Below are 24,881 nucleotides of genomic sequence, written 5' to 3'. Positions count from 1 at the left end.
ACCGGGGCACGAACCCGTGTCCCCTGCATCAGCAGGCGGACTCTCAACCACTGTGCCACCAGGGAAGCCCATGATAACTTTAAATAATATAAGAACTATTTCTTGGATGTTCAAGTTTCAGAAGTATATATGAGCTCCTCCCTCTAAGATGAAGATACTGACAAGCCTCCCCGTCACTCCTTTGCCCCTTCTCATTTCCAACTTCTGTTAGCTGTCTATTTACTAACAATTTACTGATAATTTAATCCATTGGCATGGATTATCAATATACCTGTACACTTTCAATCATCATTTAGTGTAAATACGAAGCTACAATTACTGTATTTGCTCTTTCTAGACCAGTTTTCAGTATTTCCTTCTTTCCTGGCCCCAGAGAACTGGCTTTCAGATTGATAGGCTTTCTTTAAATTCATGACCATAAACCTCAAATTGGTCATCCTACCTCAGTGTTCTAGAAAACTTACTTTTTCACTCTCCGTGATGACTATTTTATATCTACTCTTCCTCTCTCTGTCAATGATTTTCCTTTATACTTTAGAAAAAGGAGTCATGAGATGGAGAATTTCTTCCACATCCCACCAGTAAATGTACAGTCCTTACTAGAACAGCATTCATCCTCTATATCCTATTAAAGAGAAGGAAGTGGCTTTTCTCCTGCTAATGGTCAGTCTTTCCACCTGTGATCTGGACTCCTCCCACCTGCTTAAGAATTTTGTAGTTTTCATATCCCCTTTCTTTCCTACATTATCAATCTCTCCTTGTACCGCTAATCAGAATATAAAAATGTAAAATGGTGGGGCTTCCCTGGTGGCGCAGTGGTTGAGGGTCCGCCTGCCGATGCAGGGGACACGGGTTCGTGCCCGGGTCCGGGAAGATCCCACATGCCGCGGAGCGGCTGGGCCCGTCAGCCATGGCCGCTGAGCCTGCGCGTCCGGAGCCTGTGCTCCGCGACGGGAGAGGCCACAACAGTGAGAGGCCCACGTACCACAAAAAAAAAAACCCAAAAAAACCTAGCTGGACATAATAGACATCTATCAAACACTGCCCAACAACAGCAGAATACATATTCTTCTCAAATGCACATGGAACAGTCTCCAAAATAGACCATATGCTGTGACATAAAACCTGTCTCAATAGAACTAAAAATTTGAAGTCATACAAAGTATGTTTTCTGACCACAGTGGAACTTGTGAAAGAAATTTGGGAAATACACAGATACATGGAAGTTATTTTCAAATATATAATTGCCTAAAAATCCTAAGGAATCTACCAAAAAAAAAAAAAAAGCTACTAAAACTTAAGTGAGTATAGCAAGATTTCAGATACAAGGCCAGTATGCAAAAATTAAATTCCTGTATCTAGCAATAAATAATTAAATTGAAATTTGAAATACCATTTACAATTGCATAAAATATGGATTTTCTAGACATAAATTTGACAAAAGGTATTCCGGCCTATATAATGAAAAGTATAAAACATTACTAACAGAGGACTTCCCTGGTGGCACAGAGGTTAAGAATCCGCCTGCCAATTCAGGGGATACGGGTTCAGGCCCTCGTCTGGGAAGATGCCACATGCCGTGGAGCAACTAAGCCTGTGCGCCACAACTACTGATCCTGCGCTCTAGAGCCCGCGAGCCACAACTACTGAGCCCACGAGCCACAACTACTGAAGCCCGCGCGCCTAGAGCCTGTGCTCTGCAACAAGAGAAGCCACCGCAATGAGAAGCCCACGAACCACAACGAAGAGTAGCCCCCGCTTGCCACAACTAGAGAAAGCCCACGCACAGCAACAAGACCCAACGCAGTCATAAATAAATAAATAAAAATTTATAAAAACAAACACTTTAAAAATAAATAAATAAAACATTACTGACAGAAATCCAAGATTACCTAAAAATACACACTAGTTCTTGGATCAGAAGACTTAGTTGTCAGATTTCCTCAAATTGTTCTATAGCTTCATGAGAATCTCAATGAAAATCCCAATAGCCTTTTTATTTTGGAGAAATCAGCACCAACTTAACATTTTTGAGAGCCCACAAAATTCTCAGCACTCAGATCCAGTATAAGAATGATTGGGGAAAAAATAAAAGAGTATGAATAAGAGCCCCAAACTTCAAACATTCTGGCTATCATATAATTAAAGTGGAGATTTTGTTGTTTTGTTTTTGTTTTTAAGATCTTTGTTCACTAGCTTCCCCTTCCCTTACACTGGACTCCCTAAGGATTGTTAAAAAACAAAACTCAACAGAGTAAATAAAAAAATCTAATTGGCTTTATGCAACGATTCATGAATGGGGCAGCACCCCATCCAGCAAGTAGAGAGGAGCTCCAGGGAGCCGCACAAACAGAAGACTTTTAAAGGCAGGAAGAGGGTGGCAAGGAGGAAAGAGCAGATTACTTCATTTTTCTTTGGGGGATGGAAGGGGTCCAGACAGGCTGATTAACTCACTAGCGCCGACTAGGAAACTCCAGACTGACTTTAGGATTACATCCTGCCAGAGATTGAAACTGGAATAAGTTTAGGTAGTAAATTTCAGTTTGGGGATGATGTGGGCTTAGCACAAGTGACTCCATTTTGGGCCTGTTATCTTCCTCTTAACAGATTGTATATATCCTCTAAGCTTCTCCAGTAGATTGTGAAAACTAAAACCTGTCGTTTGCCACCTGGTTCTACAAGGATGAAGTCAGTAGCCACTGCAGTCGCTGACCTTCAACACCTCCAGAAAGAAGTTCAGGGCTGAGATCAGGATGAGGTACCCTGTGCTCTGGGGAAAACTGGCAGAACAGGACTTCACATAATTATATACTTCCAGGTGAAAATTTTTATGAACCCAAACTCTTGCATCTTCCCACATTCAGAAAAGCACTAAAACCATTAAATCTCTTCTCACTAGCAGCAACCTTCTAGGGAGACACATGCTTGACTTCTAGGGAGACACATGGTTGACTTCTAGGGAGACACATGCTTGACTGCATGCACACTTGGACCAAAATCATCTACCCACCGACCTCGCACCCCGCCCCACCTTTTCAGAGCACATCCTCAGCGCTGAGAGGAGGTGTCCGAGGGCATAGCCCTCAGTGAGTCCCCAAATAAAACGGAACCACAGCTCTCACGGTGTGGGTTTTTTCCAGTGGTCAACTGTAACCCTCCGAAGGTCAGGGCATTTTGCCTTTAGGTGTGTCCATCTCCGCCCCTCCCAGATCCTACCAGGTATTTGATGGGCATCGGGCCACCGCTGTAGAATGGGGTCATGTGTTCTGGGGCCTAAATCAGTAGTACCTCCAGAGCCACCAATCAGCAAATTGTGGAAACTCGGTGACAAATGAGTGCTTCCCTCTCCAGTTGCAGTTTAAAGGAGGCGAGGCGCGGGCCCCCAAACTACACACCTGTGCAGCCCCCAATGGAAATACCGCAGAAGCTGCCCGCCAGGTCCAGTCCTTCCCGACCTCTGCAAGTGAGTGGGGTCGGGAGTGACCGCGCGGCCCCGCCCCCGAGGCCGGCCGCCCGCACGGAGCACGCGCGGCCAGCGGGCCGGAGGTCAGCTCGGGCCGCCCTCTGCCGCGGCCAACGCGGTGTCCGGCAGCCGGGCACTGTGAAGCGTGGGGCGACCGGCGGGGCGGGGCGGGGGACGGTGCGGCGCGGCGCGGCGTGGGCGCGCACGCGCCTGAGCGCGCGCCCGTGGGCGGGCCGGACTCGGAGCTCGCACCCTCTTGGGCAGCGGCCCGGCGCCCGCTCCGCCTTCCGCTTCCGACGCGCGGTCGGTGGAGCCGGTGTATGTGCGGCAATAACATGTCGGCCCCGCTGCCCGCCATCGTGCCCGCCGTCCGGAAGGCCACCGCCGTGGTGAGTGCGGCGCTGGGGGCCTCGCGAGGGGTCGCGTCGCGGGCCGGTGGGCGGCGGGCCGGGGCTGGGCCGGGGCGTGCGGTCCGGGGGGGTCCGGGGGGGTCGGGCGAGGTGGTGGGCGCAGGCCGGCCGGGCTGTGTGCGGAGGGCGCGGGGTCGCGGCGGGCGGGCGGGCGGCCCCGAGGCCCAGCGCCCCCGGCCCCGCATCCCCCGGACCCTGCGCGCGGATCCGCCCCGGGACCCCGGAGGCACCCGCTTGAACGGACGGCGCCCCAACTCCAGGTGGCTCTGGAGCACGTTGCTGCCTTGTCTGTGCATGAGGGAGATGCCTTGATTGTGTCACCTTGCACCCCTGTCCTCAGTTAAAGAAGTTTGAAGATTTAGTGTCCTTTTCGATCAGAGGTGCTGTTCCTTAGGAAACTTGTGCGTGAGGATCTCAAACTTACTTTTAGCCGCCAGAAGCTCCTTTTGGGATGGAGGAATTCTACTGGACGCGTGAGAACTTTCATGGTTTGACCTGAAAGAGACAAAACGATTTTTCTTGGAATGTGATCATTTGCCCAGAAGCCTGTCTAACTGGGACCTCTTTAAGTGCTAAAACCCCACGTTAATTATCTTAGGAGCTGCACCGAGAGACATTAAGTGCTTTTGCCCCTTACGCGAGGTCTGTAGAGATTGATTAACTTGCTGAAGGTAGTGTTCTGTGATTCCGGCCTCCACTTTAACTGGGGCTCTGGAGTGTTAACATTCCGCTGCGTTTATTTAGGCATTGCTTACTCATTGTTCCTCTTCCGTTCTAGGTGATTTTCCTTCATGGATTGGGAGACACAGGGTAGGTACCATTGTTAGTACCCTAATGAAACGGGTCGTGCAACTCTACACGAGCAACGAATTCTAGGATTGTATAAACATAGATCGATAGTCATATTTCGTACAGTCCAGTCATGAGATAGAATCCTTTCTTTTTTTGAAAACCCCCAGAATTTTCCCCTCATCCTCTTACTTTGTCACTCTTCACCTCCTCTGTCTGGAACATATTAAAACTGCAAACTTCTCCTTGAGTTGCCGTGGGTAGTGGATACCAGAGATGGGAGGTATGTTTGTAGAGATGCAAGTGAGAGCTTTCCAGAGGAGGTAAAATTTCAGGGCAGGTTGAGAAGAACTAGTTGATTTTGATAAGTGAGGTAATAGCAATGTGAACGTTCTGCATGACAGCTCCGATGTTCCCTTAAAAGAAGAAACTCCGTTGAAGGGCAGGGGATGCAGCTCAAAGATTTGTTTGGAGGCTTAGCAAACACATTCTGTTGTGCTAACTGTAGCCACATGGTTTGTCTTTCACTCAGTCTCTTTCTATATTGAGAGCACTTTACAATTTAAATCAGTGGTTATCTGTTTGAAACTTCGATCAAATTGTTGTTATAACATTGTTACAAAGTTGAAGAATTGGAGGAAGAGTGAAGATAAATAAATTTTGATAAGATAGCCAAGAAACGATTAAATCTTTGCAAGGAGGCACTGGGCCAGATTCATTCTTAAAAGTGATTCCTAATACCCTCTTATGCCTCCCAAATAGAGGTCCATGACACATGCCTTGCATGGAGTTATGGGAAAGGTTATAGGACTGTTTCTGGCCATCAGGTAGTCCTATGAAAAGGACAGACTTACTTTACTATTTATTTATTTTACTAAACAGAGGTTTTAGAGGAGCTCTGTTTTATCACCAAACCCTTCTTGATGCTGGAACCCAGGGAGGATCTTGCTCACCTGTAACTTTCCCAATAAAGAGAGCTTCAAGGTCTGAAGAATCAGTCCAGGGGGTAAAAGCTTCAGTTGTAGAAAGATTCTCTGTGGACCCCAGTTTAGCCAGATTCTTTAGACCAAAGTTAAGAGTGAAAGTGATGAAAAAAAATGAACAATGTGAGATTAAAAACACCCAAGAGCAGCCATGACATCTTGACTAAGAATTAAGTTCATGTAAAGAACTAGAGGTTTTCAGTTCTGACAGTATTTACTTTGGGGGATAGCACCAAAGAAAGCTGACGCTAGATTGCTTCCATGAGCACATGACGAAATTCAGAACCAGCCGATCTGACAAGTGGCAATTCAATGTTTGAGATACTTTTTGGAGAACTAAAGTTCTTTTGTCAGGTTACCGTAGAGGATGATAGGGATTAAGCAACTCAGCTATGAAAATGGGCAGCTTTGCCTTTCTTGGTTAAGGTTCTTTTGTGCAGGACCAGCCAAGGTGTGCTGTCTGGTAACTTGGGTCTTGCAGTCTGTGTTCTCATGAAAAGTCTCTGATGGCCAAATAAGATTGGGGGACCCTGTATAATTCTATATTTTCTCAATTCTAATATGTCATTTCCCCCACATTTTTATGTTACTGAGATGGGTATTCATCTTACGATATGTGTGTTTATTGTGGTGGTGATTTTTTTTTTATAAAAGGCTTTTTTTCAGTGGTGCCACTTAGATTATATCTTAGTGTCTAGGAAATATGATATGGCATATTCTCTTCTAGAAGATTTACTGGGTATGCACTAGCATGTTTAAAGCTCTGAAAAGTTCTGCAGGAAACACATCTGACCACAAAATTGTTTCTATGCATAACATGTATAATAAAATATGTTCGTTCAAACTATATTGCATAAGATCAGTTTTCCTTCCAAAATAAAAACAGCTTGTCTTATGATTATGAAAATGTTACATTTGTCTTGTAAAAAAAATTCAAATGCAAATATGCTTGAGAAGAGAGTGAAAAACAGTTGAACAACCCAGAGATACATATTTATTTTGATAGTATTTTCAAACTGTTTTATTTTGAAATGCTTTCAAATTTATAGAAGAGTTGCAAGAATAAAACAGATTCCTTAAAACCTTCTACTCAGATTCACTGATCTCTATCGAATATGTTACTATGTTTGCCAGAACTTGGGAGAATAAATTGCCGATGCCATGATTCTTTATTTCCAGACTTCAACATGTATCTCCTAAGAACAAGCAGAGTCTCTTATGTAACCACAGAAAATTACCAAATTCAGGAGATTCAGCGCCATTTAACATTGTTATCCTGTCTAGTCTGTCGTCTGACAGACCTTGGCAGCTGCCCCAGTCGTGTCCTTTGCAGTAATCCTGTCCGCCTGCACTTCCATCCCAGCCGCACTGCGCTGAGCTGCTGCAGCTCTTCAGTCTCTTTTAACCTGGAGCAGTCCCTCGGCTCTTCTTTGGCCTTCGTGACATGGACGTTTCCGCAGGGATCAGGCTGGCCCCTCTGTTTAGGTTTGTTTGACGTTTCCTCACGATGACGTTCAGCTTGTGCATTTTTGGTACGAACACCACGTACGTGGTACAGCCTGTTCATTGCATCACGTCAGGAGGCAGGTGGGACCGTCCGTCCCGTTACTGATGCCGACCCGGATCACGCGATAAAGGTGGTCTCTCTCTTCCTCTGGGTCTCTCTACGGCACCTATTCTCCCTGTGTAGGTAGAGTGAGTCGTGGGGAGACGCAAATCGTACATCAGACTTTCACCTGATGTTTTTAGCGTCTGTGGATGATTCTTGCTGGAGTAGGTTGTTACCGTGATGTGATTTTCTAATCCTGCCACTTCTTTGATGTCTATGAGCTTGCCCCTCCCCACTTGTATACTTTGGACTCACAGATTTACTTCGAGGGTTACATTCCCTCGTTGTTGTTATGTAAAAGTTTTAACTACTTCTCTTAAAATAACTTCAAATTTACATGAAAGTTGCAGAAATAGTATTTAGAGGTCCTTCTACCTGTCACTCAGATTACGCAGTTGTTAACATTTCTTACACGCTTGAGAGTAAGTTGCAGACATGTTGCCTCATGGCTCCATAGAGCTTCAGTGTGTATTTTGTAAGTACAGGGACATGGCCACATAGCCATGGTGTAACCATCAGTCAGGCCGTTAACACTGATCTGAAGCTACCATCACATCCACCAGCCCCACTTGCGTTTCCCTGGGTTGACCCAGTGGTGTCCTTTATGGATCCAGGATCTCAAGTTAGATTGAGCTGTCACGTCTCCTGAGGCTCCTTCAGTCATGAGCAGTCCATTTTCTTGTCTTTGGTGACCTTGACACTTTTCCCATATGGGCCAGTTCCTAGGTAGGATGTCCCTCAGTTTGGGTTTATGTGACGTCTCCCTTTCGGCAGGGACACCACAGAGGTTGCTGTGGTGGTCCTGGGACCACACTGTGTTGATTTTTGTGCCTTTGCTGATGATACTGTGTTTCATTATCTGGTTAAGGTAGTGTCTGCCAGGTTTCTCCACAGTAAAATTAATAAATATAATTGCACTTAAAAAGTGTTTTGTGGGGAGATACTTCGATTTTATGAAAATATCTGTTTCTCACCAATTTTTCACCTGTGGATTTAGCACCCATTAACGATTGCTGTCTGGATCTATTATTGTGATGGTTGCCAATTAATGATCTTTTAAAAAAGTCCTTCATTTGGTATTTATTCGTTGGCAGTCTACAGTATTATTTTCAATCCTCTCCTTATCTGACCTCTCAGTAAGATCTGACCCACTTAACCACTTCTGCCTTTGAAACTTTGTTTTCTAAACTTTTACAATCTGGCCTAGAAAAATCTCACACAGATGGGCAATACAGACCAGCGACGCGTGGAATATATGGAGGGGAGGGAGGGGTTTCCATGAAGAGGGCCCGGCTTTCTCCTTCCCCGCCCCCCTTTATCAGAGCTGTGCTTTCCGGTGTCACAGTCAGCTGTGAGGGGAGCGGGTGTTCCCATGCATGAAGCGTGACTGGGGGTGGGGCACCTGGGGGGAGGCAGGTCCCAACCTGCACTGCTGGCCCAGAACTGCCAGAGCTGAAGCCAGCTTTCTCGCGGAATTACGAATATGGGAAGGCGGATGACTAGGAAAAACCCTGTGGTGTTGGGCCGGAATCGAGGAACCAGTGTCATCACAGACTTTTTAACACGCTCCCAGATGGTACCACACTTCTGAAAACCACTGGGCTGCATGAACTGTTTGAGTCCACACTTCTAGATAGAGACAGAGTTGGGGCTAGAACCCAAGATTCCTACTCGTTTATTATTTACTAGAGTATTTTCCTTTGTTGCTTGTGCTTTGGGCTTCACGTCTAAAAAACCATTGCCAAGTCCAAGGTCACAAAGATTTTCGCATGTTTTCTTCTAGGACTTTTATAGTTTGATCTCCTGCGTTTAGGTCTTTGCTATATTTTGAGTTAATTTTTGTACATGGTGTGAGGTAAGAGTCTAACTTCATCCTGTTGCATGTGGGTTTCCACTTATTCCAGTTACTTTTGTTGAAAAGACTATTCCTTCCCCATTGATTTGCTTTGGCACCCTGTTCAGAAATAAACTGACCGTAAATGTGAGGGTTTATTTCTGTATTCTCAAATCTATTTCATTGATTTGTATGTCTTTTCAGTGTCACAATCTTTATTACTGTTGCTTTGTAGTAACTTGAAATTGGGAAGTGTGAGTCCTCCAACAATATCCTTTTTTCAAGATCGGCTATTCTGGGTCTCTTGAGTGTCCAAATGAATTGTAGAATTAGCTTGTCAGTTTCTGCAAAGCCAGCTGTGATTCTCGTAGAGACTGCATTGACTGTGGATCCATCTGGGGAGCACTTCCATCTTAAGAATATTAAGTCTTCCAGAATGCAGGATGTCCATTACATAGATCTTCTTTCATTTCTTTCAACATGTTTTGTACTTTTCACGCTAAAGTCTCACATACACACACACACAAACCCACATGGAAACACACATATGCACATGCATGCACCCATATATAACTTCTGGAATAGTGCCTGGCTCAGTGTCAGTGTTACATAAGTGTTAATGTTCATAATGTTATTAATTTTTCTGTATTTCCTTAACACTTTGGGGGAAGGTGGATTAAAATAGAGTAGTTAATAGAAAAGCATTTAACATTTATTTCAAAACTATTTAATCCAAAAAGGTCTTAAGTTACCTTTATTTTACCCTCTAATAGAGGTAATATGTGGAAAGTGTCAGGTGTGATGTCAAGTGTAAAGACACAGGGAGCTGTATGTATGTATAGTATGATCCCATTCTTGTAAAATCTGTATCTATTTCTCAAGTGATATACATGGAAAAAGTTGGAAGGAAATATGTAGAAAGATTAACTGTTTATTTCTGGCCAGAAGGATTTTGATGACGTCTCATATTCTGTTTTGAACATATATATGTACATATACGCATAAGGAGAGAATGTTAAAGTTATTTTTTCAACTTCTTTTTCTTCTTTTGGCTGCGTTGGGTCTTTGTTGGTGCGCGCGGGCTTTCTCTAGTTGTGGCGAGCGGGGGCTACTCTTCGTTGCGGTGCTCAGGCTTCTCATTGCGGTGGCTTCTCTTGTGGAGCACGGGCTCCAGACGTGCCAGGCTTCAGTAGTTGTGGCATGTGGGCTCAGTAGTTGTGGCTCGCGAGCTCTAGAGCACAGGCTCAGTAGTTGTGGCGCACGGGCTTAGTTGTTCCATGGCATGTGGGATCTTTCCAGACCAGGGCTTGAACCCGCGTCCCCTGCATTGGCAGGCGGATTCTTAACCACTGCGCCACCAGGGAAGTCCCATGAGGTTGTTATTTTTAATGGTGTAGTAGGCATGGAGAAATATCAGACAGCTGCTTTACTTTACTCCTCTGAGAATTTTTTCTTCATATAAAATGAATTATATCATCTGTCTTGCCTACTTTGTTAGGCACATTGTTGGGAGGTTATAAAGAGATTAAAAAATGTATTTTATAAATTATAAAGCCCAGTGAAGTATATGAAAGAGAAAACACTGCTCTTCAGGAATCATGAGGTCATTTTTATCCGCAGGTAAAGCTGAAATCATAAGCTTTGGGTTGTTTCTAGGTTGGTAGTGGTCTTTTAAGGGGTTGAAATTTACCCTCACAGATTTACTCTTCTGTTATTAACTTACTGGAATTTAAAGCAGTATCTAATGGTGTTATTCATATGGTTTCTCCACCAGGCATGGGTGGGCAGAAGCCTTTGCAGGTATCAGAAGTGCCCACATCAAATACATCTGCCCGCACGCGTAAGTATTTTCAATTTTCAGGCTTGGGATTCAGAGTCTGGAGAGGAACAATCGTGATAGCTTTACTTTTCCAGCAAAGCATTTGAATATAATTAATTTTTATCTTTTAAATGTTCAGCTTCAAAATAAAGATTAGTAAGTTCTGTGAGACTAAAATGTGTCCTGGTTACATTGAATTTTTTTCTTATCTTTTTTGTTGAGAAATTTAAAATAATTGTCTCTTGGAGATCAGTTGAACTCACAGCCAGAAAAAATTTTGTAGATATACAAGTGCCTGTGAAGTTCTCAGGACATTCATGAGCTGTCTCTGAAGGGGATTTCCCTATCAGGTTTGGGAGAAATCTCTACTACCTTGAAAACACGCCTAAATTTGATCAGTTAGAGGCAATGTGATGCAGCATGGAAAGAGCACAGACCCTGGAGACTGTTAGGTTTGGTTTTGAATTCCGAAGACATTTGTGGGTGTCAGAAAGAAACTAGTAAGTTTTGAGCAAACTCAGAAAATCACTAAGATGAGCAAGTCTTAGGTCAAAGTGTGCTGAGAAGCAATAGCCATTGAGAAACAGGTGGGGTGAGATACATGCTGCTAGGTTAGTAATTCATCCTCGAAGTGGTCGTAGCAGCAGAGTTGATAAATGTGAAAGAGGAAAAATATGAGATTATGTAAGAAAACATTCCTCCTCTGTTTATCCTGAAAGGGTTGCTGTGTCCTTATTAATCTGACTCATGCCAGAGACAGAATTCTTTTTTTTTTGTCTTTATTGGAGTATAATTGCTCTACAAGGGTGTGTTAGTTTAGTTTCTGCTTTATAACAAAGTGAATCAGCTATACGTATACATATATCCCCATATGCCCTTCCTCTTGCATCTCCCTCCCACCCTCCCTATCCCACCCCTCTAGGCGGTCACAAAGCACCCGATCATTTAACATCTGGTAGTGTATATACGTCCACGCCACTGTCTCACTATGTCCCAGCCTCCCCTTCCACCTGTGTCCTCAAGTCTGTTCTCTATGTCTGCAAGACAGAATTCTTGATGGTGTTGGAATTTCTGCTACACTGTTATTGGCTCCAAGATTGAATTTAGTTTAAGGCTATTTCCCAACCTAGGGAAGTTTATGTTCTCATGGAAATTTTACTAAGATTTTGTGACCTCTAAGGTAGACTTGTTTCATGAGTCAGGAGGGTGGTGGTGAGATGTAGTTAGAGTGTATTTGTTTTTCTTTCCTTTTGTACCTAGCTGCATTCAGGTTGTCCAGCAAGTTTTTCATCACAGAATTGAGTTGGGTATAATGGACACTTAGGCAAGACTTATATTTCCCTTATTTATTTAGAGGTCTCTTAAACAAGCAGGTACATAGCTAAGAACTAGAAAATAAGCAAAAATGTAATTTGAGCCTGTGGGAATTGATGCCACCGTTTCTGTGCAGTAAGTTGCTTGTATCCTTAGCCCCTTAGTCAGAGTCTCAGAAATTTCCATCTGTCTTGGTTACTGTTTTCCTTCTCGTGTCTGGTTTGAAAGTATCAAATAAAGATGTTGAAGAAGGAAAATGTTGTTTATTCGCCAAGCTTAGTCCATTCCAGCTGCGGCTCTGTCTTGAGAACCATTTGGAGGGTGTGGAGAACAGAATTGTGCAGGTGTATGTGCAGTGAAGCAGCTCATCTATTCAAATTGTAGCATTCAGTTTTGTGAGGGCCTCAAGTAATCATCTTCAGTTGATGGAATTTATCAGGTTTTGTACTTCGGTATATTATGCTTATTTTTCCTTTTCTTTTTCTTCCCCATGTAGACCGGTTATGCCTGTAACATTAAATATGAACATGGCCATGCCTTCTTGGTAAGTAAGACTTCACTTATTCAATAAGAACTTTTTACTTATACTTTTTTTTTATCAGAAGTGCTTTTGCATATAGCAGTTCTTACTTAATTATTTTTAAGTTGCAAAGTTGTATAAATTTAACCTTTATTCGACTATTTCAGGTTTTATATGTTAGATTTGTGGTAAACTTAAGGAGCTGCACCAGCAGGTAGAGAAACAGGAGAGAATGGGTGGATAGAAATACCGTAGAGAACACCTCTCACCGCTTGATAAACCTTTGTTGATTTCAGTACCCAGACGTGTTCGTGCGCCCGCATGGCGTCCACTCTGGGGAAGCCGCGGCCTCTCCACCTCCCACCGTCTTGCCTTCCTGGAGAGCTGGCCAGTTTTTAAGGAAAGCAGTTCCTGTCGAGCCCTCTCAGGACATTCATGATGTCAGGCATTCCCTGTGTGCTTTACAGTCGGTTCTTTGTTCTCTGAGCCACTTACAGACCATGCTTTCTTCCTGCTGCTCTGAGGCTCTGCCATCACGTCTGTTCAAAACTGATGGCTTTGACACCTGATTCCTATTTTCCTTTCCCCTCTAGCTCCTGCCACCATCTTACCTTTCAGGTGACTAGGGGATCCAGTGTCAATGACCCATTCACAGCCTTGACCGGCTTGTCACTTCCTGGACTCTTCTCTTTCCGCTGACGTTTGCCTCTCTCAGCTTCAGGCACCCACAGCATCCCCTGGGCTTTGTCATCTGGAACTGTTCCATCTCTGAAGGCACTTACTTCAGACCTGACTGTCAAGCATAGTTGTTCCCCTCGTGAGTTTGCTCCCCCGTCTCTGCACTGCCTGTTGAGGCCTCGTGGGGACTCCAGCCTGTCACCACCTTGTCCTCTGCTTGTTCCCACTCACCTCTAACCCACCCTGCACCTTCGTTTTTATCTACTGGACATTGCTTGGCAACTTTTACAGGTTCCTGCCTACCTTGACCTTTGATTCTTCCACCTTCCCTCTCTGGCAAAATTCCTATCCAGAAGCAAAATTTCTACCTCACGTTGCTCGAGACCATAGTGGAAGCGCCCAGTGGGTAGCGAGGTAGTCGGGGCCAAAGGAGGGCCGCCCAGCCTCTGGCTTGAGGTCGCTGCAGCGCGTGGTGACAGCTTTTGCAGAATGTGGATAGAGGAGGCCTGTGTGCAGTAGGTGTGGGCCACGCGTGCGCAGGTGCCGTGGTGAAGTAGCTCTTTCCAGACGGCTGACTTATGATGCACTAGGAGGGAAGCGAGGGGCTGGAGTTTATTCCAGAGATCTTAGGGCTGTGGTTTGAGACTCCTGTGTGGGTGTCAGGTTGGATTAGGTCATTCTTCAGGTGTTTCTACCTTAAAATTATGTGGTACTGTGACCTTTTAATACAATCTGTATCTAGTTGGTGTGAGGGGAACTTACAGGATGTCACATTCACGCATTTAAGTTGACCGTTTGGCCTCCAGAGACAGTTTTTTTTTGTTTTTAATATTTATTTATTTATTTTGGCTGCACTGGGTCTTAGTTGTGGCATGTGGAATCTTTTAGTTGCGGCATGCAGACTTCTTAGTTGTGGCATGTGGGATCTAGTTCCCCGGCCAGGGATCGAACCCAGGCCCCCTGCATTGGGAGTGCGGAGTCTTACCCACTCGACCACCAGGGAAGTCCCCAGAGACAGTTTAATTTGAGTTTAATGTTCTAGAGAATATCTTTGGTTAGCCTTTTTTCTCTAAAATTACTATCTTCTTATCAAGAGTAAATATTCTTAGAATTGAATGATTCTTCTAGAATTTTGCCTTATTTTCCAGGTTTGACATTATTGGGCTTTCACCAGATTCACAGGAAGATGAAACTGGAATTAAACAGGCAGCAGAAACTGGTAAGTAAGAAAAGTTTTATAGTAGATTCAGTCGTGGTATTGTTGTTGATGAAATACTACATAAGCTACCTAAACTCAGGTGGTGCTGTCCTTCCTTTCTGATGGCTCACTGTCTTGTTTGACTCGTTAATTATGGCCCGTGAAGGTGAGGTGGGTGGGGAGGAATGGCATTTGTCAGACTTGAGTGCTGTCGGATGCGTCGTTTTGCTTTGATGGACGTAGGCCGGTGGAGAAAATCGCAGCATGTTTGATGGCTGTGGCCAGTTATCGTCATTAAAGAGATTTGAAATAAGGGCATAGATAAGGCTACAAATGATGTCAGGATGTATAATGAAAATTATGGTAATGGTTAGTTTTAGTGAGGGGCCCCTGCTCGAACACTATGGGACCTGCCAGGCGATTCCTATCAATCATCTCACTGGGCACTCCGGTAACGGTGTTAGCTGTGCTTCACAGGGTCTCCAGTCAAGTCCTCGCTTATGAACATGGTAACCCCGCTTACCTGTGGGGTGAAAGCATAAAGAACACTAACTTATCGGGAGAAGTCTGGTTTTAGCCCATGCACAGAAGCACGTGTGTCTTTGACTCGTGTGTACTGCAACACTGACAGGTAGACAGCGCGGTGGCCAGGCCGGCCTCCCTCATGACCTGGGTGATGACGCGGTGGCCTGGATGCAACAGGCCTGGCTGTGAGGCGTTCGTCACAGACGCGAGGTGATAGGTACCCAGGGAACCCTGCACGGTCTTCCTATTTTTACATTTGTTGGAAATTTTCAAAACTCGTTTAAAAACCAAAAACGGTAGGTAGGTTCCTTTTTAAAAATCTTTTTATTTTTTAGAAGAACTCTTAACTTTAAAACAGGGAAGATGCATTCAAAACATACTGGATATTAAGGAATGTCAAACCAAGGACACTGACTTTAAGGACCATGGAAAAGTGGATCAAAGCTGCACTCCTAGAGCTAGGGTTTTGTCAACATATAATCGAGCTCGTGTCGGGTCTGGGGGTGGGTTGTCAGACCCTGGAAACATAGGGAGGGTGGGCCTTGTGGAACAGACGGCCAGGCCCAGTGGGTTGCAGGGTGAAAGTCCCTTCCCCGGGTAGGGTTGGCCCGTGGCATTCTTTGTGTCTGACGTGATGTCTGATTGGAGAGAATCGGGTTGAGACCCAGAGTTAGGAATGAGGGGTGTCTCCGTTTGGGGCCGGGAAGATGTGCCCGTGAACAAAGAAGAAAGGGTTCGGGGTGCGTCCAGGGCTTGGAATCAGGACCCGTCACTCCACAGCTGACTGCAGTAACCATTTAACTTTATCTCAGCGCTTGGTGTAACCAGAGGAGTGAAGCTGTTTGAAACGGAGGGAAAGTGGCCCCAGCTCCCTGCCCCTCCCCAGCGCAGGGCTGCATCTCCTTTCCCACCCAGGCCCTGCGGTTCCCCCTCAATAAAGCCTCAGGCTTCTCAACAAGGCTTTCACCTCTTTACTCCTCTCCGCTTCTCTAGCCCATTTTCCACACGCCCATCAGGGTACCCCTTGCTTTTCAGGCTATTCTAAGAACTAAATTTTTTTTTTTTTTTTTTTTTTTTTTTTTTTTTTTTTTTGGTGGTATGCGGGCCTCTCACTGTTGTGGCCTCTCCCGTTGCAGAGCACAGGCTCCGGACGCGCAGGCTCAGCGGCCATGGCTCACGGGCCCAGCTGTTCCGCGGCACGTGGGATCTTCCCAGACCGGGGCACGAACCCGCGTCCCCTGCCTCGGCAGGCGGACTCTCAACCACTGCGCCACCAGGGAAGCCCTAAGAACTAAATTTATACAAAAAGAAAAAAAAACATTTAATTTGAGCTTTGGGGTTTTTGCAGTGTTCTAATAAAAGCAGGTTTTAGGTTTTTGGTAAAAAGGAAATATAAAGTTGGAAAGTTTCATCTTAAGAAAATGAAACTTACACATATGTCAAAAATGAGAGGAGATAAATTTATAAAAGGTGCAATTATCCCCAAAACATAGTATTATAAAGAAAAAGGAAATTCTAGGAGTTAATCAAGTAATACAGTTAATGATGCGTGTCAGAGTATTTTGCAGAAACAAAAGAATTCATTTGATTTTTCTCCCACATTGTTTACTGGCTATAGGCAAAAGTATACTGTCTTTTTTTTTTTTAACTAATATAGTGAACTGTTTAAACACCGTCAGTCACAAACCATGTAAACTAGTTAACTACCTACGATTTAAAAATAACAGCTTTTAGGTACAAATGCCTGTGGTTCATTGAAGAGAAAGAACTGTAAAATGTATATGAGCAGAAGGGACCATGGATAAAGGACTATCCGTATCCATCTGTTGATGAGAGAAAAAACTTGTTTACAGATTATGCAACAAATAATTGAACAGTTTAAGTAACAGCTGCAAAATCTGAGTTTTTGAAAATCCATTCTAGTTTTGTATTTTAATAGAGTGCTCCAAGTTTTTCACTTGTTTCTACCTTTAATGTACTTTGTGCTTTTCTGTTATTAATTTTTTTCCTATTTAAATGATATCAGTGGGCTTAACTTTGAAAGTATTGGTGATTTAACTTTTATGTTATTTTTAGTAAAAGCTTTGATAGACCAAGAGGTGAAGAATGGCATTCCTTCTAACAGAATTATTTTGGGAGGATTTTCTCAGGTAAGATAAAAGTTTGGGTGATATGTCAGTGTCATCAGTATATTTATCTAGAAGTCTGTACTTTCAACCATTTTTCTATGGAGGAGTCCTGTTTTTAGAAGATGTTATAGAATCTGATATATTGCTTACTGTTAATGCTGAATTAAGTTTGAATGGACCAGAAATAATGATTGATTATTAGAGAGTAGGTCATGCTCTTTTCCTTTTTTAGTTTTCTCTCTTCAGTGATAGCCTTCACCCTATAGATTATGTCTCGAAAGTCAATTTTTTAAGGAAACTGATTGGAACCTGGAATGTATTTTTCTAAAATAACTAGTACACACGCAGTTAGGTCTGAGTTAACACTCTGTACCTCTCTCAACGAAACTCTGCCTAAACGCAGGTGTAAGTCCCCTTCCCAGGAGCAGCGAGCAATGGAATAATAAGGTCGAAGACAGGAGAATTCCTTCCCTCTGTTTGTCACAGATTCCCAGTGGTCGAGCCCTGCGGACTTCCCTGTAATCCCGGTGGGGTGAGATCGGGGTAGGGACTCCCACAAAGCGACCCCAGTGCAGGGGCTGCGCCGGCCGCTTCCTGACCTCCACTGCGTCTGTCCTGGTCCCTGGGTCGGGGGTGCTTCAGCCTCACCCCGTGTTCAAGGATCCCTCAGTGGTTCCCGTTCTCGAGCAGATGGTGGTCGTCCCTGGGAGGGGAGCAAAGTCAGTCCCGGTGACATCACTCTACCCTCTTCCCTCTTCCTGTCGTGTAAGAAAAGTTTTAGGTAAAAGTACATGATGTTTATTTTCGGCATCTTTTTTCTCTTTCTGTACTTTTTCTCCTACCTTCTGTACTTTTTCTACAGTTACATCATACTGAGTTTACATCTTAATTTCAGCTCATCACCTGTTGGCCATGTCACTCACCCCAAACTGCCCCAGCTGCCAGTCTGTAAGTCCTCTGGGTCAACAAGTTAGTGTCCAGACTACCTGAATTAGGGCAGTGTCAGAATTATGGAGTCATTTAGAAGTTAGAATTCAGTAGAAACACAGGTCGTTGGTATAATACAGTAAAAAGACGTGTTATTGATTTGGTATGTGTCGAAACTCACAGGTAATGTACATTGTACTACACACTGTGTCATAAATATGGGTACAAAAATGAATGCTTCATTCAGACAGGACTCTGTCTATGAGATTCATTGATTGTAGTTTGCAGAAACCAACTCCTAACACCTTAGGCAAGAAAGAGTAAGTTACGAGTCTGGGGTCACATCACGGAGGCCACGGATGAGAATGAAGCAAGGCCCCAGGAGGCACCAGGACTCGGGAAGCCATCGGGGCTGTCTCTCACCTGTTTCTCTGCCCATTGGCTTCACTTGCCTGTCTGTCTGCAGCTGGCCGTCTGCTGCCTGTAGCTTTTCCCATTCTTAAGTTTACATGTTACAGTTCCAGACACACAAAGAGAGACTGACGGTCACTGAATTTCAATTTTAAAATCTCTCGGATGAGAAAGAATCTCAGGTCCTCTGGTGGCCCCCCTGAGCCATGGGCACGGGTCAGAGGGCACGCAGGCCCCAGGATACGGGTGTTGTGAGCCGGCGGCCAGTGCTCCAGAGGTGTCCGCCGCGGGGTTCTTCTCATGAGTTCTTGTTTTGGAAAGTAATACCAGTTTAAGACCAGATTTTCGTCCTACATGTTTGCTGAGGAGGAGATAGTTACTCTAGGGGACTTCCCCTGTGGTCCACTGCCTAAGGCTCCGCGCTCCCACTGCAGGGGGTGTGGGTTGGATCCCTGGTTGGGGAACTAAGATCCCACATGATGCATGGTGCAGCCAAAACAAAGAAAATAGTAACTATAAGTTCGGAACGTCCCTACGGCATTGTCAGGGCAGCAGCGGGCTCTGCTGTTGGCTGGTTGGGCAGTCGCTGTGGTCTCACGACGGTCTTCACTGTGGAGAGTCAGGTCCTTGCGGACGCGGCAGGGTGTGCATGTATCTCTCCCAGTTTGCCTATTGTATTGGGCGTCAGCCACCCGCTCTGATTTTTTATGAACGGTGTTGATAACAAGAATCACTCCCGTCGCTGCCGGCAGAAATTGTGTCCCACTGACTTTCCCTGTTTTCTTTCCAGGGAGGAGCTTTATCTCTGTACACGGCACTGACCACACAGCAGAAGCTGGCCGGCGTCGCCGCTCTCAGCTGCTGGCTGCCCCTGCGGGCTTCCTTTCCACAGGTGCCTGGCCCACGCCTGCAGCGCGGCATCCCTGAGCTGAGGGATGGCAGATGATGTTGAGGACACCGTCACCTTATGATTATTAATAAACTTAATCTTTTAAAGCAGTTTCAGGTTCACAACAAATTGAGCAGCAAGTACAGAAGGTGTCCATACACCTGCGTCCCCCATACACACGCACAGCCCCCATCAGTGTCCCACGGCACAGGACACATTTGTTAGAACCAGTGAACCTGCGGTGACACGTCAGTGTCACTCAAAGCCCGTAGTCTACATCAGTCATCCTTTTTTAAAAAGAATTGCCTTAGACTTTTGTGATGTACCATTGCTAGGCTTTATCTGTATACTACACTGTCTTTACCGTGGGTTGCATGGAATAGAATAAGAAATGAGTCCTTAAAAAAAGAAGGGAAGAAAGTGGGGGGAGAGGGAAGGAGGAAGGAAGTCCTTACTGTCATAAATTCTATATTTGAAGTCCTTGGTACATTTTAAGATATATATCAAAATTAGGGCTATTTTTTACACATAGAAATGCTGTTTTTGAATGCTCAGTATGTTCATTGCTTGGTAGCAGAATTTCAGTGTAGAATATAATTTCTAAATACTCAACAGTATAAAGCAATATATAGTACACATGGGGCCTATGGATGTTATTTTATTTTCAAATTCATCCTTAAACCTAGGGGTTTGTTTCTTATCGCCATATAGTAACCCTTTGGTGTCTCGCACATAGTAAGTGCTGTTTATTAACTTTCTTATTCAAATCAAATAAGAGGGACTTCCCTGGTGGTGCAATGGTTAAGAATCCGCCTGCCAATGCAGGGGACGGGGGTTCAGTCCCTGGTCCAGGAAGATCCCACGTGCCGTGGAGCAGCTAAGCCCGTGCGCTCACTGCAACTAGAGAAAGCCCGCGCGCAGCAGCGAAGACCCAACGCAGACAAAAATAAAAATTAATTAATTAATTAATTAATTAATTAATTACACATTCTTTAAAAAAATAAAATAAGAGCTGCAAAGAACATGACTCAGCTAAAATATACTGCTTGTGTCCAGCCACCCGAACATATGATTAGGATACAATGTGTTTCAAGGAACTGATTCATTAGGAAAACATACAGTACAAGGCAGGGTAATCATATGTCCTATAAAAGTTTAAATAAAGAGATGGGGGGTATAAGGATGGGAGGAATTATATTTCTGTGGCCAAATATAACCTATAATATGAGTAAGCACATGTTGTAGGTGCCTAGCACAATGCTCCACACACTTGAATAAATAATCCTAGTCCTGTTCCGTTTTTTTGCAGGGTCCTATCAGTGGCGTGAATAGAGACATTTCTATTCTTCAGTGCCATGGAGATTTGGATCCTTTAGTTCCCCTAATGTTTGGTTCTCTTACTGCTGAAAGGCTAAAGACATTGGTAAATCCAACCAATGTAACCTTCAAAACCTATGGAGGCATGATGCACAGTTCATGTCAACAGGTAAGTGTTTGGAAGCAGTAATTATAGAGACACGTCTGCAACTGTTTGCATGTGATATTTTTAAGATAAATAACATTTGACTGCTTGGGGATTTAAAGAAATTAATTAATGAATTCACATTGAACCATAGGTTAGTAGGACTTACATCAAAGTTTCTGCAACTTAATTCAACAGACATTCTCTAATTTCTTATTACATGTAAACACTGTAAATAATTCAAGGACAAATAAAAAAACATTTCTTTGTTAAAATCTAAAGTAGATTACTTAAAATGAAAATTTTTAATAGGGAGAAGAATATATATCCAAGTAACTATATAGAAAGCAGAATGTGGTATGTGTTATATTAGAAGTTTTTTAAAAGTGCTCTGAAAAACTGAGACGGGTGATCGTAAGAATGAGGGTTGTCAGGATAGGTTTGGAGGCTTGAAAAGGACTAGAATAAAAATCAATTGCTAAGCATTGAGACAGTCCAAGTTAACATTTTTTGCATCTGTCAGCCTGGCGAAATCATTTGCTTCGGGACAGAGAAGGCAGGTAGTAATATGACTTATCCAGAAAGACGGGGAACCTGGGATGCTAGGTGTTACTGAGAACATAGTCGAGCCCCTGATGATGCGTTGAATCCAGAAAGGGCGACACGCCGGGTACCAGGAGGGAGGAGCTGAGGGTCCAGAGCAGTGGTTTTCAAAGCACACCCGCCCGGCCCTCCCCCGGAGCTTAACAAACACACAGATGCCAGGACTCCAGACTCGGTGCCTCTGAGTCAGCACATTGAGGCTTCAAGGGGCAGGTGCAGGCGGCTGTGTGTGTGGGGATGCGACTCTGTTCACCACACTGGAGAGCGCTGGACGGACAGTTCGGGGCAGGAAGGGGCAGGAGGTGGGGCTGGAGGAGGGGGGATCGCAGTGGGGGCCACACGGCGGGGAGACCGGCCACCACTGTGCCGCGCCTTTGCCGAGTGAGGAAGCGACGCGGGTGAGGGTTCCTGCATGCTCACGTGTGGGTCTAGGGGTGGCAGCAGGAAATGCGTTGGAGGGAAGTGAGAAAGCTGGGCCAGACGCAGGAGGTGTCGAGCGGTTTCCTCGGTGGTGGATTCACCTCTGCGTCTCCCCAGGCCTGCCTTGGGGACCTGCTTCCCTCAGCCTCAGCTGGCTGGTCGTGTGCGAATCCTTTGGGAAGGCACAAAGCATTTGGTGCTGTTGATGTAGCATTTCATTCTAACGAGGGCGTGTTAGAAGCTGGGCACGGACACTTGGCTGACGGCAGTTGTGTACATACCAAGTCTTCTCTGTGTAGTTCTTGTCACTTTTAGACCCCCGCCACCCCCAGTGTTTTATTTTGTTCAAGCAGTGCAAATGCAGACCCTTTTCATAGGACTTCATAACACGTGAGAGTGATCATTGAATTACGATAATCATCATCGTGGGAAATGTTTTCTAATTTCTATCGGCGCCTCATTTCTCTTTCACCACTTCTTATGTAATTGTAGTAAAAATGTGGTTTTAGTTAGCGGTATTTAGTGGGGATTTAATTTCTGATTTGTGTAACTGCATATTGATAATCTCTTTATTCCAAATAGGAAATGATGGATGTCAAGCAGTTCATTGATAAACTCCTACCTCCCATGGATTGACGTCACTGAGAGGCCGTGTGGAGAAGCGCACACCAGCAGCGTCGTCGTAGAGTATAAAGTTTTTTCTGCGCCCGATCTTGAAACCTCTGACGTTTGCAGTGTTAAAATGTTTTGCAAATACACACCAATGACACAGACTAAATAAATCTCCTCGTGGGAAATTTATGATCTTTTAAGTTTCTATGTATGTATTTGTATAACATGATCCAGAATATATTAGTATTAAAATAGGTGAAGCAGCTAGCTTCTTTCTCTCCTATGTAATTCAGCAAAATAATAAAATACTGTAACCAGATTTTTTATTACATCACTTGAAAATTATTAGTATGCTTAATGAAAGCTTGTTCAGGTATAAATGGGCAGTTAAGACATAAAATGTCTATGCGTGCTGTGACTTAAGACTCTGGACTTATTCCCAAATTACTTAGTCACCATGCAGTATCTGTATTTTTATATATGTGTTCATATGTACTTAATGATTATAATGTGTAATAAGAATGAGGTGTTATTACATTATCCCTCATAATAGGGATAATGCTTCTAAGTGTCAATAAAAGGAAACATTGCTGTCTTCAGTTAATGGCCCTTTTATTTGGGGGCCAGGTTTTTCTTTCCTGAATATAATTTCTATTTAATACTCTTTTTTCCTCTCTAGAAAAGAAATGTGTTCTTTCTTCTTTTTTATCCTTCGTAACAGACCAAATATTGCCTACTTGCCATGGACATCTGCTGTCAATACATGCTGTAATTTGACATTCTGAATCACAGATATGACGGCACTGAAAGTGCATTTATACTTGTAGAAAGAAGCCAGACATCCCTTCAAAGTTTCTACACTACTTGTGAAACTGGACCTTTGTCTGCAGTTTAGGCCTGCAGAGTTACTCGAATCTTCAGTCCAGGTAATGAGAATAATTCTGTGGTTGTATTTTTCTGTAATTAACTGAAAGAATAATTAGGTCATATTCTAGTATGTTCTGAAATATTTAAGACTGATCTTACAAACTGTAATTTCTAAGATGATTTGTTCTAAGATGATTCTCCTCATAGCACAGAGTTTTAGTTTACTTATTTTGCACATATGTTTGAAACCGACTGCTGTAGGAAATGAACAATCCATTTGAAAAATTTGCTTTACTTTTATCTGCCAGTGGACTTATTTGAAATTTTCACTCTAGTCAGAGAGGATCTTTTTAAGTTAGTTTCTGTGCAAACATAAAAGTAGCAACTATTTGATTTTAAATAGATTTTTCAGATTATTGGTTAACATTATTTGAAAACAAGTTTATGGGTAATAAAAGTCAGAACTCAGTACATATGGTGTAGTTACCACCCAGTTTAATATGTAGCAAAAATGTACGCCTGATGTTTCTGAGCTGTTGTTAATTTTTCTGCTGTATTCCAACTGACTAGAACACCGTTAGGAACGCATCTTTATAAATGGGTGCTACTTGAAGATGGAAATGATTTCGTATGGACAGTGCCTAGGATGTTAATAATGAAGCCATACGTTTATGTCTGGATTTACAGTTTTTAAACAATCATTTACTAAGTCATTTTGCTTTTATCTTGAAGAATATAAACTGTTGTTTCACATACACAAATCAGCAAGATCTAATTTATGGCAAGAAATATTCCATTGAAATGTGCTGTAACGTGGGAAAATGTAAATCTTTTTCACGGTTTCTATCAATGTGAAATAAAATGTAATTCTGGCTTTTCTGTGACTGGCTCTTTGGAATATTATTTTTAACATTTGGGTTTCCTTGGAATGGCTGTCTGTAAGGAAAAGGAGGAAAGCGACAGTGTAATCCCAGGAACACACATTGAGAGGGAAGTTTGATGGTGGTGTGGCCCCCGCCTGGCTTTCTCCAGGCGGGGCCCAGGCTTCCTATTCCTCAGTGTCATTAACAAGCTGAACAAATCTTCAGTTTGATTTTCAGTGTTCCTAACCTATTTAAGAAGTTTGGTGTTTCCCTCTGTCTTCTCCTTCCATGTAGTGTTCATGGGATTTTTAAAATTCGTGTCATAAATCAGTTGTCCAAGTAGTTTCTTTTCCTTTTATCTCACTGCTGATCTCTAACTTTTCCCAGTAAGGAATCCCGTCTCTTCTGCCTCTTAAGCAGTCCTTCAGCTTCTCCTTTTGAATAAAGTGACAGCTCACCTTTTTGTGAGGCTGCTTGTTCTATTTTGGGGTAGCCCTCGTGGTAAGAGAGTTCTGTACTGTAATGCTCTCTTCAACTTCAGCTCTTTTTTAGATTT

The 24,881-nt window shown here is 43.7% G+C and overlaps 1 protein-coding gene across 1 annotated transcript; it reads left to right on the top strand.

Moving 5' to 3' along the window:
• Positions 1 to 3,783: 3,783 nt before the first annotated feature.
• Positions 3,784 to 23,194, top strand: LYPLA1 (lysophospholipase 1; the record flags this gene model as incomplete). Its single annotated transcript, XM_079722363.1, has 9 exons — positions 3,784 to 3,852; positions 4,652 to 4,683; positions 10,863 to 10,928; positions 12,718 to 12,765; positions 14,568 to 14,638; positions 17,219 to 17,292; positions 19,400 to 19,501; positions 20,808 to 20,984; positions 22,566 to 23,194. The coding sequence occupies 9 exons, from the start codon at positions 3,784 to 3,786 to the stop codon at positions 22,617 to 22,619; spliced, it is 693 nt and encodes a 230-aa protein (XP_079578489.1). The 3' UTR covers positions 22,620 to 23,194.
• Between the last annotated feature and the right edge of the window lie 1,687 nt (positions 23,195 to 24,881).

The sequence above is a fragment of the Hyperoodon ampullatus genome (assembly GCF_949752795.1).
Source record: "Hyperoodon ampullatus genome assembly, chromosome: 17".
Taxonomy (NCBI): domain Eukaryota; kingdom Metazoa; phylum Chordata; class Mammalia; order Artiodactyla; family Ziphiidae; genus Hyperoodon; species Hyperoodon ampullatus.
This window is presented reverse-complemented; position numbering and strand designations above follow the sequence as displayed.